The 18,800-nt window shown below is 38.1% G+C and overlaps 1 protein-coding gene across 6 annotated transcripts in view; it reads right to left on the bottom strand.

Moving 5' to 3' along the window:
- Positions 1-18,800, bottom strand: part of ctnnd2a (catenin (cadherin-associated protein), delta 2a) — a 312,351-nt gene that overhangs the window by 204,930 nt on the left and 88,621 nt on the right. For all 6 annotated transcript variants that reach the window (XM_061713369.1, XM_061713373.1, XM_061713370.1 and 3 more), the window contains exon 3: positions 3,328-3,440. In XM_061713369.1, coding sequence (XP_061569353.1) covers positions 3,328-3,440 — 113 coding nt within the window. The remainder of the gene's footprint in view (positions 1-3,327; positions 3,441-18,800) is intronic.

The following is an 18,800-nucleotide window of genomic DNA, read 5'->3' as shown; positions in this document are numbered from 1 at the left end:
TTCCTAGCGAGATTTACAAGAAGGTGAGCGAAAAGTTGGGGCGAAGCAGCATTTGTTTTGAATTTAGACAGGAAGAAGAAGCGGAAATGACAGTAATTGCGTCATGACGTTCTCCGCGCGTCGCTGGTTTGATCCAGATATCCCAAATGATTAATTACCATGTAAACGGAATATTCCGAATGTTTCAGTAACCGGAATATTAGCAATAACCCGAATTTTGACTGCATGTAAACGTAGACTATGTATATATGCAGTACTCGAGTTGTAAAAAAGAATCAGGGGGGATGGTGGATTTTATCCAATGAGGACAGATAATTTATGCCGATTACAAATAATATAATATATTACAAATAATAGCAGTGACCAAAACCCCTGCAGAAATACTGCAGGAATGACATAGCAGCAGTTAAATGCAGCCTTCTGTAAGCTTTACATATCCACTGGGCTTACATCAAATACATCAAAACACAACAATAAAAAACAGTTTTCTGAACTTATCAATATGACTCTGTCCTTCACAGGATCAGTAACATGGATCACTGCAAAAACTCGAAATCTTAACAAGAATATTTGTGTTATTTCTAGTGAAAATGTCTCATTTTAGTAAAAAAATCTCATTACACAAAACAAGAATCATCACTGGAAAAAACAAAAATTTTCTTGAAATAAGTAGAAAAAAGTTTTTTTTGCTTCTAATAAGAAGATAAATCTTGTCCCACTTGCAGATTTTCCTACTTATTTCAAGTGAAAATTGACTTGAAACAGGTGAAAATTGTCAAATAAGTTATTTTTCTGGTGTTATTTTTCTGGTGATGACTCTAAATGTTGAAATAGCAGTAAAACCACATTCATTGATGAAATGACATAAGGGATGGAAAGGGGGGACGGCAGTTTTACAGGGGGGATGATTTTTACTGTTTTACCCGACCGACAGGACAGGGGACACAGGTTTCAGTGCAAGAACTCTTTTATTTCACCCAACCAACAGGCGTGCCTTAGCTCCTTCACAGCAGACCAGAGACCCTTTCTGCTGTGCAGCCATGCCTTATCAAGGCTGGCAGGGTGGAGAGGTTGATTGGGGCCACCTGTGCCCCAATCAACCTGAGTGGCTGCAGCTCCTCCACCCTGACACATATGTATTTCAGTGGGGGATGGCATCCCCCCTCACCCCCCCTCATCTCGAGTACTGACTGTGTGCAAATATTCAGAGTTCATATTTGAATAAGTTCTCACTAACATTCATAAAAAAAACATGCCTATAGAGTTCAGTTTCATTTAGTTCAATACTTGTTCAGTCCCAGAAGGGAAATTATATTTTGTAATAAATGTCAGTACTGAAGTCTCTTAAAAAAGTCTATAACAGTGGATACGGAGGACTTCCTGTAGCAATCTGTGTTTCAGAGGAGATGAATAAGCCTCTGCCTGAAGACTCTGTTGTTGGATCACTGCATTGTGAAGAGGATGTAAGATATTGTCCACTATGTTTTGTTTTTTTGTTACAACTTTTGTTCTTCTATAGCACTGCACATTGTGGCTGCTTTGTTGCAGTAGCTCTGTCATATAGCTGGCAATCCATGTGTTTTTTGAACGTTTGTTGTTGTATGTACGTTTGTTGTATTTTTCATTGAAACCATTGATTTTTTTTCTTTTTGAATTATCTTCCATTGCAGTTTGGATGCTACACTGCTTGATGGATTTCTGCTTTTACTACTAATACTGTTTACCACTTGTTCTGATCAGTAACCATAGCAATGATAACGTTGTTTACAAGTAGGAGCAGCTGATTGAAATTTCAAAAGTCCTCAAAAATACCCATGTTGTGGAAAGTAGAGCAGGAGCAAAGCAGAGAGAGACAGAGGATGTTCAAAGCATCTCTTCTCTCGATCATAATGAGGAACGTGATTCTCTCATAGATACGATGGATGAGTTTGGAGCACTGACAAGGACTTAGCCAGAGTATCAGGAATGCAGCATTATGTGTTTTACTGAGACACGGCTGAATGGGCATATTCAAAACTTCCTGCACTCACAATAGAGGCAGACATAGCTATGAAGAGGAACCACAAAATAAGGGGGTGGAATTGCAGTGCTTGTCAACAACAGATGTGACACAGAACATGTTACTGTGAAACAGTGTCTCGTCAGCCTGGATATCGAACTGCTCCTTTTAAGTTTTGGTCCAAACTATCTACTGAGAACCCACCAGAGTTATTTTAGTAGCAGGGTACTTCCTGCCATTAGATGGTGCCGATGCTATGTGTGACGTCATCAGTTCAATTGTTGTTAGGCTTCAGACACAACACCACAGTGCATTTGCTGTAAAATCTCAAGATTTGAACAACACTTTCTCCTTGCAACATTTCCAACATTTCAACAGTTTGTCAACTGCTCCACAAGTGAAAATAAAATGTTGGATTTGCTCTATGCAAACATCAGAGATGCACATAGGTCCGCTGCATGACCTGCTCTCGGTAAGGCAGATCATGATCCGGTCTGTCTTTCCTCCACCTATAAACCCATAGTTCAGACGCAACCTGTAGTCAAAACGACTGTGGTCACAGAAGCTGCAGAAACTCTGCAAAGATGTTTTGATACCACAGACTAGGATGCGCTCTTTGGACCACATAGAGATGACATCGTTGCCACGACCGTGTTACTGACTAAATAAACATCAGTGTGGACAACGCCATTTCCACCAGAACGGTATGAAACCCTCGATACCCAGTGACCTGAAAGAGCTGCTCAACAAGAAGAAAACAATCCTTCAGGGATACAGGCAGTAAATTATTGAGGACAGTACATGAATGAATTGAATGGAATAGACTGATTTGGACTGAATCCCTAGTGTGGATAGGCTCCAGCAGACCCCATGACCCTAAACAGCTATAAGCATAGATAATGGATAGATGGATGGATCCTTGTTTGAACAATCAACTCGAGAGGCTCTATAACAGTCTCCTGGGCACAGAGAGCACTCTTTAACAGTTTGTTTATATATTTTAAGTCATTTGAGGCTGCTACTCCAACAGATGACTGCACTCTCCACCGCAGACCTAGAGAATATATATGTAACATCTTGCTGCACACAGAGAAAGATCTTAGTTTCCTCAATAAATAGTTTGCACTCTCCCTTCCTGTAGACAAAATCAGTGTTGCCTCCACTTTAGCATCAACGTATTGTTTTGCCTGTCAGGGTTTAAGTTGATACATATAATCAGACAACCAAATCCCTTCTATTAGAAAAAGAAACATTCTTCCACAAACGGAGACTGCGTGTCTTCACACTTCCACAAACACAGAAATACACACAGGGTGTTTCCACGTTACCTGATACTGCTCATGCTGCCTGCCTCTGATCCCAGCTTGCATCTCTCCAACTGGGTGGCAACAATTTGACGCTCGGCTTCAAGTTCTCTTGTTAGACGTTCAAATTGAAGCTCCTGAAGAGAGAAAAAGCAAGGTTGGTGTGTTTCAGCAAACAAAACAGGGGGGAAGGACTGTGCTCCCCGTGAGAAATAGCAGTAACAATATCAGCAGTCACAATGTGAACATTCACACTACTGAGCGATAACTCTCTGTAAACGGTTACACCAAGTGCACACTGTATGCTCCATTTTCATCCAGGTGTCAATGTGGTTTTTGATAACCTGCTGCTGGCCTAATAGTTCAAATGAAAAGAAAATCTGAAGGGTGTTGCTGCCCCGAATTCTCAAGGATAAAGAGTTACCACTTCGGGACGAGAGCTTTTGTTTTTGAGGACACATTTTATTCAACACCAGTTTGACGATATCCTGTTAATCATGAAACAAAACATCAGTAATGACCAAACCAACTTTTGAAACCCCAGCATTTCTATCGTCCAGGTAAAAGTGTGTCAGGTAAGATGATTACTTCTTTTTTTTTTTACGTGTAACTTTTGGCATAATGTCATGTTAATAAAGCTTTAATAATAGCCTAGCAAATACGGGGGATTTTAGATGCAATTTCTCTTACACATTAAATTAACTCATATACAATTTGTTGCCAGAGGAAGACTACAAACCCTGCCTGATGGTGGCATTTAGCCACTCCCACATCACAGGTGTGGAAAATTCCCTGATGACCCACTTTGGTTCCTGCCAGGAAACAAAAAAAGGAAAAAACTTTCCAGGCAGGAAACCAAACATGGGCCCTCATAAATACAAGTGAGAGAGGCCAAGATCAGGATGAAATGAAAATAGACAACATAAATATGTCAGAGAGAGAAAACAAGCATCTTAGCTTTGGCAAAATCAACAGTTTGGTACTGTCTTAAAAATAAAGAAAGCACCGGTGAGCTGAGTAACATCATAGAAAGGCCTGGGAGACCACAGAAAACAGCTTACGTGGATGATGGTACTATTGTGTTCTTTGTTAAGAAAAAAAAAGCATTTCGCAACATCAACAGAAGTGAAGAATACCCTGGAGAAGGTAGCTGTAGCCTTGTCAAAAGCTAGGAAGAGACACCTTCATGAATGTAAAAGGGGGTTTATAGAAAGGGGCATACCAATGGTAACATTCAAGAACAAAAAAACACACATTAGGCGTTGTCAGAGAGCATCTAAAACAGCCTCCCATGTTCCGGAACCACATCCGTTAGACTCACTGGTGTTTATGTAGGATTTTACTGCTGACAGAAGTGGCAAGATGAATTATTAGCTCTATAGGGATATACTCTGCTCGGAATCAGCCAAAAAAAGGTGGTATGTTGCTTTCCAGTGCAGATGGACAGTGATCCTCAGCACACTGTTAAAGTGACTCGAGACATTTTGAAGAAATTGAGTATTCTTCAATGTCAACCCAGTAAAGCATGGTCTTTAGTTACTGAAGACAAAAGTGAAGGCAGAAAGGCTCACAAACAAGCAGTAGCTGGAAGTGGCTGCAGTGAGGGCCTGGCAAAGCATTTCCAAGGAGGAAACCAAATTTCAGACTTTAATTAGTCATTGAATGCAAATGATTTCCATCCACGTATTAAATTATCTTTTAAATCTTTGTCCAAATACTCTTAAGCCATTTTCTAAAAGTTTGTACTTTGATCCGATCTTGATTGTTTTTATTTTTTCTTTGTTCTTTTTTTGTCAAATACACTGTGGTGACTGACTATTTCTTTGTCCAAATACTTGTGAACTTAACTGTAGTTGAGGCATCGACAAGAAATAAAGATGAAACTTTTATTTATCCCACTTGTGTGAAACAGCAGCAGCAGCAAAGACAAATGATCAAAAGTAGAATAAAAAAAAACTACTTACAATAACCGATATATATATATATATATATATATATATATATATATATATATATATATACATACATACAGTGGGGAGAACAAGTATTTGATACACTGCCGATTTTGCAGGTTTTCCAACTTGAAAAGCATGTAGAAGTCTGTAATTTTTATCATAGGTACTCTTCAACTGTGAGTGATGGAATCTAAAAAAAAATCCAGAAAATCACATTGTATGATTTTTAAGTAATTAATTTGCATTTTATTGCATGACATAAGTATTTGATCACCTGTCAACCAGTAAGACTTCCGGCTCTCACAGACCTGTTAGTTCTTCTTTAAGAAGCCCTCCTGTTCTCCACTCATTACCTGTATTAACTGCACCTGTTTGAACTCGTTACCTGTATAAAAGACACCTGTCCACACACTCAATCAAACAAACTCCAACCTCTCCACAATGGCCAAGACCAGAGAGCTGTGTAAGGACATCAGGGATAAAATTGTAGACATGCACAAGGCTGGGATGGGCTACAGGACAATAGGCAAGCAGCTTGGTGAGAAGGCAACAACTGTTGGCGCAATTATTAGAAAATGGAAGAAGTTCAAGAAGACGGTCAATCTCCCTCGGTCTGGGGCTCCATGCAAAATCTCACCTCGTGGAGCATCAATGATCATGAGGAAGGTGAGGGATCAGCCCAGAACTACACGGCAGGACCTGGTCAATGACCTGAAGAGAGCTGGGACCACAGTCTCAAAGAAAACCATTAGTAACACACTACGCCGTCATGGATTAAAATCCTGCAGCGCAGGCAAGGTCCCCCTGCTCAAGCCAGTGCATGTCCAGGCCCGTCTGAAGTTTGCCAATGACCATCTGGATGATCCAGAGGAGGAATGGGAGAAGGTCATGTGGTCTGATGAGAATAAAATAGAGCTTTTTGGTCTAAACTCCATTCGCCGTGTTTGGAGGAAGAAGAAGGATGAGTACAACCCCAAGAACACCATCCCAACCGTGAAGCATGGAGGTGGAAACATCATTCTTTGGGGATGCTTTTCTGCAAAGGGGACAGGACGACTGCGACTCTGTTTTTCTGATGTATCAAATACTTATGTCATGCAATAAAATGCAAATAAATTACTTAAAAATCATACAATGTGATTTTCTGGATTTTTTTTTAGATTCCATCACGATAAAAATTACAGACTTCTACATGCTTTTCAAGTGGGAAAACCGGCAAAATCGGCAGTGTATCAAATACTTGTTCTCCCCACTGTGTATATATATATATATATATATATATATGTGTATATACACACACACACACATATACACACACACACACACACACACATATACATATACACACACACACCATATATATATATATATATATATATATATATATATATATATATATATATATATATATATATATATATATATATGAAGGAACTGATGTCCTGGGGAAACAAATGAGCCATTTGAAGAAGTGAAGTTTAGAATGATGGTATTAATTTTATCTTTGAATATTTTAGTTACCTTTTTAATCTAGATAATAATAAAACAGGATCTCATAAGCCAGTTGTCATGGAGTCTAGAAGACTGTTATTTGGTTAAAAGCCTATTATTAAAACTATTTCTCTAAAAACGATCAAGTTATTTTAATAAATTACTGATCGACTGTAGTCTTTATTCCCAAATGGTTGGTTTTTTCTGTCCAATTAAACAACTCCACAAAAAAAAGTTGAGATCACTTTTATTCAAATATTTAAAAAAAAGGTTACATATGATTAGGTTTTGATAGCATAAGTAATGTAGTCACATATTACACATTGACTGATATATCTTTTAAGGTCATTACCAGTATATCACACTTAACATAACCCTGCTTATGTATTCATGTGTGTCTGCTGATGCATTAACTATTTAGCTGGCTTGGCAGCTCCAATTTCATCAGCCATCAAGCTGCAGTATGAGCCCAGACAAATGAGATTTCAAAGTAGGAACGACTATATGCACATATCTGCATATGAGTGTCTGTTGTATTCAAGTTAATAGCTGCCTCATGGAGGTAGATCAACAGTGCCGTGAACTCCACCTCACTGAAGATATTTTGGAAGATGTCTGAGAATATGTGTGCGCAGAAGCGAGAAAAAGAGTGTGTTAGCGAGATGAAAAAAGAATGTATACTTGTTTGATTGGTTTTCTCAAAGCCATTTGAAGCTCTGAATGAGCTGATCCCCAGTCGCTATATCAAGTCTCCAACCTCAATCCTGTCTCCTCCCCAGCACGACGCTGCACAATACAATTCATCTTCCTCTCCTCTTCTTCTTCTGCGCAGCTCCAGCTTAGTCATAAATACACTCTCTCTTTCCTGTTCATACCCTGTTATGTTCTTGCTGAAAGTAACCCCAGACAAACTGTATATCTTTTGCAGTACTGCTAGAAGTAGTTCAACAACTCAGAGGAGAAATTCCTTTATCTGTGAAGAATTACCCCATATAAAATAGCACATTAATCCCATTAGCACACTATTCATATGCTGCAAATTCATGCAGAATTCATTAATAACAGCTGCTTGCACCCTGAGATGACCACCACCTTTTTATCTCAGTCACATAACTCCACGCCTTCTTATTGTTTTCTCTTTTACATTGTTTAACATCCTGTTAGCAACTCATGCCTAGATTGTGCTAATTGCAACAAGCTAAACACTAGCACATGTGAACAGCAGAGCAGCAGTCGCAGCCAACCCTATGATTTGTAAAGTGAGCTAACTGAGAACTGAGCAGGGTATGCTAAACTCTCTGGAACTGTAATTCTTAATTACAGCTTTGTTTTATAGAGATGTGGCCCTCTTCAAAGCTCTTCTCTGCTTCTCAAAGCCAGCCTGCTTTGTCCCCTTGTTTGCCACAGCTGCAAACAATTCACATCCTCAAGGTGTAAAAATGCAAATCGCTGCACATAAAGTAGCATTATGGTAATTGATGACATATAATACCTCAATGGTAAGGTGTCTTAAATGCCTTCTAAGCTAGCATGGCATGGCCTGAATGCTAAAACAGAAGGGAAGGGAAAACTCATGTTAAATTATGCATGACCCATTGTTACTGGTTTTACTAAATCACAACCCTTAAGCCTATGGAACTGATATTTTTTGACTGGTAAAGACTTACGTAGTTGTGAGTTAGTCAAGGAATACATTCTGACAGGAGTGTATCTAACTGATTTTGAGCAAAGAAAATGTGTGAATTTTAATTACCTTAAATATCAGAACATATCCCTTTCAAACAGAGGGCAGATGTTATAGATTTAGCACCATGGTCTATCTGAATGTATCCAAAACAGTAAAGCAGGAATGGCTCACAATCCAAGTCGCTCTGCTTGTATCATTAGCAGTAAGCCATTAAAAGATGCAGAGTCTGAAAAAAATTTATGTTGGGACGATGTGGTGCCATAATGATACAGTTGCTGTGCAATGTTCCAGTGGCACAGCACAGAATGCAGAAAAATATGGAAAAAAAGGCATAAAAATAAGATAAAAATAACAACAAACTTAAGAAACTGCTGGTTGCTTGCGCCAAGGGACAACATTTCTCTGCAGGATGCAGAGAACTATGAAAAAAATGTTGAAACACTCTGCAAAAGAAGCATCTACGAACAGATCAGAATAATTAGTTGAAATTACTTTAAAAAATAAATCAATACATCAGTAAGCACCATTGCTTAAGTTGCAATGAGCAAGGGCTCCCCTAGGGAACAACAGCTGTGCAGCGGCCAATAAGAGCAGCAGAAAGAGCAGCCAATTCGCAGGTTGGGCATCAGGATCAGGGTCAGTCACTGCTCTACACACAGATGTTATGCAGATGTTAATATAGACAATTATTTTGCTAATCTTCAACTTGGTTTTATTTTGAGCTCACATCCGAAGAATTTGGGTATATATACCACTCGCGTCTCTGAAGATACTGATGGTTTTCTACAGGCGGAGAAAACAAATACACTTCAGCCTCCAGGTTATCGGGAACTATGAAAGCATTTATCAGAGGTAACATCATTTCTAAGATTTCATGATACTACATTTGTGGAGTGTATATCAAGAGGAAGCAAAAGAATCTCTGTAGGAGATTAAACATAGTCATTCTGTATAACAGGTGAGCCAGATCTTCCAGCAACAAGAGAGGATGAACATCTGGTTTGTTTTGGAGGCACCTTTTAATGAGTAAAATCATATCACTCCAATCATACTTCCTCTGATGTCTTCAGTTCTGACCCAGGTAAGATCCGGCTTTTATTCTTTTCTATTCTCATATTCAAATTGGAGCTGTTTTGTCTGCTTTAAACGGATCAGAGTTCATTCAAGTGTTGTGTGAAAATACACCAAACAAAATGAAGGTGTTAAATCTTTTTTCATTCCATGGACAACCAGAAAAGTCAATTTCATGTTTTAATACTGGCTTTTGTTCTCTCTGTTCTGAATCGTTTTTATGTGTCAATGAAACAATACTCACAAGTGCCTTTGCTTGGCTACTGGGATAAATTGTATTCCCACCCGTTGTGCCTTGAGTTATATGGGAAGATTAGGGAGGCCTTCTGACGGTCACATTTCCTCACATTTCAAAGCTCCTCCACAACATCCAAACTCCACCCTCTCCCACTGACTTGGAAATACTCATATCTCTAAAAGAAGTGTCCACCAGGACACCCAGACGAGGCCTACCAAACCCCATGAGTTATTACTGGGTTGAATCGTGTCCAAGCTTATGATTAGCTTTAGTTCCCTGCAGAGCAGTTGGCGCCAAGTTAATATTAACTTGGTTGTCTCCTCTTCCTCCAGACTCCAATATATAGCTCCCATCCCCAGATGTTTTCACAATATACAACTAACCCACACGTTATCACTTCAAAGAAGAAACACAATAACATGGTCCAGATTCTACAATATTTGTAACAGTTCTCTTGTCTGTCATGTGCTCTGGGTAAAAGTCTAATATCCATGATGCCCAGTATGCACTACTTATGCCCCATGTTGTTAGCTGGTATCTGCAATTGTACTGAGGTACATTTAATGCAGTCCTATTACCGTTTTCTTTTTTCAGTTTCCGTGTCTCTTTCACATGACTTGATTAAAAACGTGTTTATGTTCAAATATTTTAGACCTAATTGTTTTTTGCAGCCTCCGTGATCACCCCACCAAAAAAAAACATGTGGAAAGTTTTGCACAAGCATGTTGGCGAAACATTCACATGTTTAGAAAGAATTGGACCAATATATTTATAAAAAGCTTTAACACAAAAAATGCACTAAATCTACATGTGCTGGTAAAATTAAGACCATTTATTTTTATTAGCCATATTAAGCCAATTTGTCACGAGTATATCACTTTGACCTTTGCGTAATCTTTTAAATGCCATTTGTGTAATGTTTCGAATACAATGATTTACTACTTAGAAAGAAAGAAAAGTGTTACAACCTAACTAACGCACAGGCAGTAGGCTGACCTGGGCATTTCAAAGAGTTTATCACTCGTGTTCAGTGGTTAACTCGATGTTTGGCTATCAAATTAAACTCAGTCTTCCAGGTTTTCCTTCCCTTCCCACAACAATATCAGCCAACTCTTGTTTTTTCTTCCCACAACTATATAATACCTTTCACTTCTCCTCTTGATCTTTAGAGATTTTGGGTGAGACCGGAAATGGCCAGGTTGGCTAACCCTCACATTATGTTTTGTAGTTCTCCGGTTGCTTGTATTGGCGCTATTTAAAAAAAAAAAAAAAAAAAAATGTAAGTCCAAATATTGTCAATCTTATCATCAAAATGTTTTAAACATAGCACATATCTCTCAATTCCATAACATCTGAAACGAAGAAAATCACGAGGACCAATAAATGTGAACTTAAATGAAAAAATTTTAAATTAAAAAAATTAAATAAATAGGCGTCCCTCTACTTTAGTTAGTATTCCTGTCAAGATGCAGAAATTCCACTATGTTAAGCATTTCTTGTGTACGTCATTATAACTGCCTCTGGAACCAGCAGGAGACACAAAGTAGCAGCTGCTTTCAACCACAAAGGTCTCTATGGCAACTGTGGAGCCCCATCCACCCCCAGGTATTATAAATTGGGTCCTGGCTCCTCCTACACAGTCCCTGACCTTTCAAACACCTGAACCGCTCTCACAGAGGTGCATTTTCTCTGGGCTGGGGGCTAGTCATAAGTTTGGGATATGAAATGAGCCATAACATGTCAAAATATACCCTCTGTTTTCTGTGTCAACGCACGAGTGGATTCTCATACCTTATGTTTCAGAAGATATGGGAATATTCTCATGTGGCTATGGAGTAGAAATGTTAAAGAAAAAAGGTCCACAAAAAGTAGTATTTCACTAAATATGTTTTATCCACCATTTCTGTCTTTTTGAGAGGATAACCCAGGTTTAGCATTTTAACTATATACCGTATGTCATATTTGTCTTAATAAAACAAAATATACAATAATACATCATTACCATGATTGGTTCTTTAAAAAATGAAGGAAAGAGCAACAAAGGTGAACAATATGGTTAAAGACACACCTGTGCTATTTACTGTCAATTCACTGCACTCGTATTAGCTCGTATGAAATGCCAGGTAGTACAAATGGATGGATTATTAAGCATCACTTTGAAGTTGTGTAGTTGCAAGAATAAAACAATACAATGGAACTACAAAAAAAGAAAACAAATAAATAGACTTGGTATGACAATATTTTGCAGCTGCCCGTCAATGCAAAGTTAAAAATCAGAGATAATAGTAGACTGGAAAAATGAAGAGAGGAGATCATTTTCAATTTATTTTTCATACTACTGCATTTTATGAGATTTTAATCTATTTTTCCATCTATTTTCAAGAACCTTTCAACAGGCGATTGATGCTAACTGGAACCATAGATACACAGACATAAGAAACAATGTTACAGCCCTCCAGTTACTGAGAAAATAACAAATACAGCCTGATAATGAAAACAAATCCAACATCTGTAAACCGAATTAGGAGTGTGTTTGTTTATGGTGATGCTGCTGCAGTTCTATGCATGTGGAAATATGTTCATATAAAATCCACCCGAAAGAATTAAATTACATTAATGCCAAAGGCAGAATGTCACGGTGATATCTAACCTCCCTGTGGAGGAGAACAAGAGAAAAGAGAAAAGAGAACATTACATTATTCAACAGGAGCCTCGCAAGGATTTTCTTAAAATAAAACAGTGAAAGCACAGAAGAGGAAAAACAAATAAATAGATAATAACAAACAAAATAAAAACTCGTACTTTAGAGAATCCCATTTCAACATGGTAGCACTAAAAGTTCGGAGTGTGGTGTTAAACATCAGTAAACAGGACGCAGCTCATACTTTTAAATGTAAAAAATGAAATTCATCACTGGATAAAAGTGGCTCCACTGTAAATTCTTACAGTTTTCTGTCACTGTTGATGTGGGAACAGCTGTATAGTTTTATAGTTTTGTTTCAGGTCTCTTTTCTCTCTCTGTCCCTCCCTCTGCCCTCTCTGCTTGCCCCCATAAAAGAAACTCTGTGCTGAATTTTAAAAGAAGATCTAGTTATTATGAGGTAGCCTATAGGCAGATATTAACAATGCTGTTTTTGGATGGGGGCCAGAACACCGATCAAATAGAGCTATGACATTCCAGTTGATTCGTAACTCTCACTCTTACTTTTTTAATGCTTCTTAAATCAGCAAAGAAGAGTAAATAAAATTCCAATGATTAGGAAGAATAATATAAATGGGAGCTAGTTAAAAAGGTCACTCGCCCTGTCCTCTGTCAGCAGCTCGTAATAAGATTGCCCAGTGAGTAGCAATAACCCCATTCCTCTTCTTTAAACCTACTGCTGTGCCTCATTTAGCAAAGATGTGTCTCAAATTTCGCTTATTCATATCTTTTTCTGTCTTTCTTTCCTTTGCCTTTCTTGCTTCACTTTAATGAGCTGTTAAAAAAAAAAAAGTCGGAGGAGGAGCTCCGAGAAGGGAAGGGAAAGTGGAAGAGAGACAAAGGAGACTGGGATGACTGCTGATGAATGCCACATGAGATGATGCCTGAGGATGGGAAACCTGATCCACCCACACTGAATGTACAATGTGGGCAAAAAATGAGGATATCCATCTTGAGTGAAAATATCTCCAGAAGGGTGTACTATTACTTGCTGTGGGACTTGCATGCGTGAATATGTTCCTGCATTTCTGTGCCAGGTTTTTGTTCACTAAGAACATATTCTGCTTAAAGAATAACTGCTCTCACTGTACTATCAATTGGATGACAGCTGCTTTCATCTGGTATTGTTTTCAGTTACTTGGTAACACACTGGCGGTGAAAGTTGTCATGCAGCAACTCACTGCAGGTGAACATCAACACATTGAGCCTACTGTACGTGGTCAGTTAGCAACATATGGACAAAAACCTCATATCATTACTCATATGCTGCATCTCTGCATTAAGAAAAGTGAAATAAACAACATACACTAAGCCATTATACAATTTTTGAGCCTCTTTTGTGAAAATGTAAATCTTTGTGCAGTTAACATGATGTATTAAATGCTATGGCGTGAGTTTGTAGAGCCATCTGTGTGCAGATGCATACCGCAGTGCTATACAGCACAAAAATATGTAAGCTCAATCATGTTTCCATCTGCATCAACTTTGCTCATTAACACCAATTGTTTTCTGTAACACATGATTTATCGTTGTTGCACACGAGGGACGCAATGCTGTCCTGTAGCAGTGATGAATGGCTTCATCTGCCTCTAACAAAATTTAATCTTCATTAGCAGCAACACCTAAGGGGTGCTCTTTATTTTGATTACGGGAACAACAGTTGCACAACGGGCAGCAAATCAGTACTGATAATAACAATAAGTCTCTCCCTCGAGGGAGGTATGGCTCATAAGCACAGATGATGACGGCAACAAAAAAAAGAAGAGTTTTTAAAGTTTTGACACACAATGGGAAAAATCAGCAAACTATTTCCTTTTCCTGATTGCTACTTTATATAAACTAAAGTCATAAGTATGTTATGCACATTTTATTTAACCGCATTTTACCTATGTAAGGGTTTACAGGTGTTATGTTTGTTGTTTCTTTCTTTTATCATTGACATTGTTGATTTTATTTGAGTTTTCATCTTTTCTTTAGTATTTGCTCTGTATTTCATGATTTTAACCTGTTTCCTGTTTTATTTTGAGGCACACAAAAATAACTGACTATAAAGGTGATATGGTGTGTCGTGTGCTACATTTGTTACCAGTTTCACCAAATAAAGATTAGCATGAAGTTCTGTTTGATATTTTTCACTGCTGCTGTCACTGTTAAATGTTATGCATATTCTTTCAAACTTCTTTTTGAGAAGATTAGTATGCATTACAGATAATCCTCAAAATACAACCATTTGAACTACAAACTATAATATATGTTATGTAAAAGTGATGGTATTCTTATAGCTGGAAATGACAAGGCAAACTTTCTGATTCAACTGCTTCTCTTGAGTTACCACCCTGTTCCCTGAACACGCTGTAAAACATGCCAGGCCTGTTAGTGGCGCTGTGATGCCCTGACGGAAACAAGCAAAAACAGGCGGCAAAACATTGGGCACACGTGCAGAAATCTGTAAACAGAGAAGTACGAGTGACGGAGCTAGGTCAACAGTGTCTTCAAATCTTTTGTCTTCGTATGGATGGGGCCTAAGCTTCTGTCAAAAACAGCTTCAAAAGGCAGTCAAGTACAAGTTCCACCAGACAACACAGAGGAGAATATTCATCAGGATAAAGCTACTGATTTATCATTGGGTGAAAAATAAAATCCAAACTTGAGAACAGGTGATGTTCAGCAGGTAACGGCCAGAAAAATCAGCTGTATATGTTTGCATTTTAAATTCTAGTGCCCTTACAAAAACAGTAAAAAAAAAAATGCACAGACCTCAAACATATGACTGCTAACAGCTGGTGCATAACAGTTTTATAGGAGTTATAAATATTCAACACACAAACTAAGCAATACTCTGACAGAAATTTCCCTCATTAAATTATTTAAGGGCTCCTTTGGCAAAATGAAATCCACTATCTTAGTCTCCATTTCATTATGTCCTCACTGTCACGCCGTTGCCGAGTTCCAGTAATGTTGCCTCTTTTTTTTCTTTTTTTTCTTTTGCATTTGAAACAATGCATTAGGAATGTCTGTCTTATTATTACATGTATGTATGAGTAAATAATGACAAACTATCTCTGTTGGAATTATAGCCATATATTGGATTAGCTTTGGTCTGTCAAATTTACATGACACCTTAACAACAGAGGAGTTGAAAAGATACACAAGTGAGAGGAGTACGGGGGCTGAAGGACAGGTAAACATAGGTTATACATCTAAAGCAGTTCAGCTGAAGAAGTATAATTCCCTCATGACTGTAGGCAATGATCAAAGACAAAAATTCAATAATTTCAAAAATGCAAGCTCCAAAGGCTACTTTTGAGTTCTAGAAATGTGGTTATGAGATCAAAAAGTAAGAGTGTTTTCCAATATCTGACTCTGGTAAGCATAAAAATGTTTTAGTCATATTCACATCAATTGTTTCTGTTTTGCTTGTGCTGCAAAGAAAGTTAGTCAGGTCACAGTAATGTATTTTTCCCAGTACTTGTGTACACAGATAGTTTGTAACAGACTTATAGGAAACAAATTAGGTAACTATTCATCTTGGCTGCATCTGTTGTTCAAACATCACTCCATTCATTATTTCTACTTTGATCAAGACAGTTTGATGTTTTCAACAGCCTCTGTTGCCATTTGGCCACTTCATTTTATCTATCCTATCAAAGGATATATACATCTAATTATTAATGTTGAAGCAAGTTATTTTTCTCTTCCTTTCTTTCATAATAGAGCTTAACTTGATTAATGAGCACAAAAGACATCAGTTTCTCACAGCACCGTTTCATGTGTAAGTGTAAATATACTGTAGAATAAAGACAAATACATGGACAGTGACTTTTACATGAGCTCAATGGAAAAGAAAAACATGTATGAGAGCGACTTTGGCAGCCTTAAGGCAAAGTAACAATTATATGGTTCTAGAAGATCTGTCCATGTCCATCACCTGCATGTACACATGCGTGAAAAGCCACATGCGAACTTAAAGCATTAGCAAGCTCAAAATGTAGAAGACAGCATGTCTGGGTTCTGTTCAGTGATTGTAGGTTTGGCCACAGACAAAATGTCATTTGGAAAATGTCACTGCCTAAATGTCACAGCAGCTCTCTGTGTCTGTGTGTGTGTTTGTGTATGTGTGTGAGAGAGTGGGTTCATGCTCACACATACCATCATGGCAGAGCAAGTAAGTAGACGGTTGCAAAATTTGATGCTGCTTAATTGGCAGCATAACCTTGTCTAGAAATGCAGCAGTGCAGCAGCGGTAAAAGTATTTTCCAGTGCTCTGTATATTGACTAAAAGAAAATAAATCTGACTTCAACTAAAATATTTTTCAGTTGATATGAGACATCTTCAACATGCATTTAAAATATGCATTCAGAAGGACTTGTTAATTTCCTGTCCAACTTTAATGAGTGTTTTGATTTGGGAGTCCTGTTGTAACTCATGCTCTTTGAAAAGCTGACTTAAGAAATAGGCTAAACTAGTTACTTTCAGTGTGTAATTATGAAAAAGACATCAGAGAAAGGACTGAAAGTGTTAGGGATGTAAATTGGATATATTCCATTTCATATTCAGGAGACACAATTTATTCATTTAGCTTGAGGTGGCAGTGGCAGCTTAAAATGGCTTTTGACCAAAAGGCTACAATTTTGAATTTCTTTAAACCAGCTTAGAAAATCTAGGCATAAGAAGTAACACTGTAAATACCCCTCTCAAAACGTGCTGTCATTGTGCCCTTGAGCAAGGCACTTACTTTGTTTGATCTGTAATGGAGCAGTTCATTGATATAAAATATAGTTGTAAAGTAAGGCTTGATAACCTCCCAGGTGAAACTGGGAAGAAGCACATAAATATGAAGAAAGTTGATTAGGAATAAGAGCAATGGACAATGGATTTCAAAAAGCAGTTATTGAACCACCGAGAGCCCTGTGTGCTTCGTAAGCTCTTTCAACATGTGTCCTCCATCTCCGCTACATGATGTGACAGGGACTCCAGAGTGTCTCCAAAGGTCATTCATCCACTGGAACTCGCAAACACTTGTTTTGATAGATTACGTTATAGAAGTGCCCGCAAATCTATGCAATCCCTGGCATGGTCCACACAGCCCTGTCCAGACAGAAGTATGCTGACAACGCGTTTGAATGGAAAATCTTTGACTCATTGGCCAAAAGGGATATTTTCATCGTTCACTCAACTCTCACATTTTTTGCCAAGCAGCAGTGTTCCTCAGTGCCAGCTTATTAAGCAAGGTGGCCTGCACATCCTATTTGCCAATTTTACTGCTTAGTTAGGTTAAAATTAGGCGTTTGATCTGATTAGGGGTATACAGTATTTTCTTCAGAATGGAAAAAGTTCAAACTACTATGTTTGCAAGTGTTTGTTCAATCCTACAAAAGCCTGAAGTCAAAAACTGCGCACTGACAAATTGCAATCCTTAAAACGGTTTATAGTGATTTTCAATACAATAAAAAAATAAACATATTGTGGTATTAGCAGTTATCAGTGTGACAGATAAAAGTCATCAAAGACTCAGATACTAATTCCAAAATAAATTGTTTATACTCTCGATGGGTGTTTATTTTGCATGATGCAGACACATCTGAAAGTATTCGCTCCACAAGCATGTATTCACGTGAGGATTTTTTTTAAAGGAGTCTTTTAATGGGAGATTTAAAGAAGGGAGAAGCCGAAACTCAAGTGAAAAAGAAAAAGAAGCCATCACAAACTTCCAAACATCCAGAGAAAGAAAGAAAGAAAATGCTTGCTGGCAGGCACTTACAGACAAATGTGGAACTATAGTCAAAGTTAAAGTTCATTCTTTCAATTCTCTCTTGTGCCGAAGACAAAATAGGAGACAAGGCAACAGACAGACAGTTGATGACCTTTCCAACCCCTGAAACCCACTGGGGACGGAAGCGCTGCGGTACGGCTGCTGGGCAGTTTTGCTCGGCCCAATCTAAGGTCTCACTGGGAGCGTTTCAGGGCGCTTCGGCACATGGCCTGTTCAGTCTCATTTATGAGATTATTCATTTACCTGAAAGTTTCGAGATCACCTGAGAACTGCATGGTAATCAGTTTTGTATAAAAACGTATTTCTTGACATGTTCCGTCCTTTATATACACATATATATACATATACATATATATACACTTTGGATTCTAAAATTAATCTTTCCTTCAAAGTGGTTGAAATCTCTTCTGAGATCCCCTAACTAATTATCTGTGTGAACAGAATGGCAATTTACAAATCAGAGCCCACTCATGGTGTTTTATTTTGAAAATGCACTAGCCTTTCTATGCTGTTCTTGTATTTGACTTCCTGCCAGCTTGATGTGTCGTGCATAAATTGATGCGGTTTAGCTGCGGCACAG

Source organism: Cololabis saira, chromosome 22, assembly GCF_033807715.1.
Source record: "Cololabis saira isolate AMF1-May2022 chromosome 22, fColSai1.1, whole genome shotgun sequence".
NCBI lineage: Eukaryota > Metazoa > Chordata > Actinopteri > Beloniformes > Belonidae > Cololabis > Cololabis saira.
The sequence above is the reverse complement of the archived record's forward strand: the minus strand, read 5'-3'. Positions and strand labels throughout refer to the sequence as shown.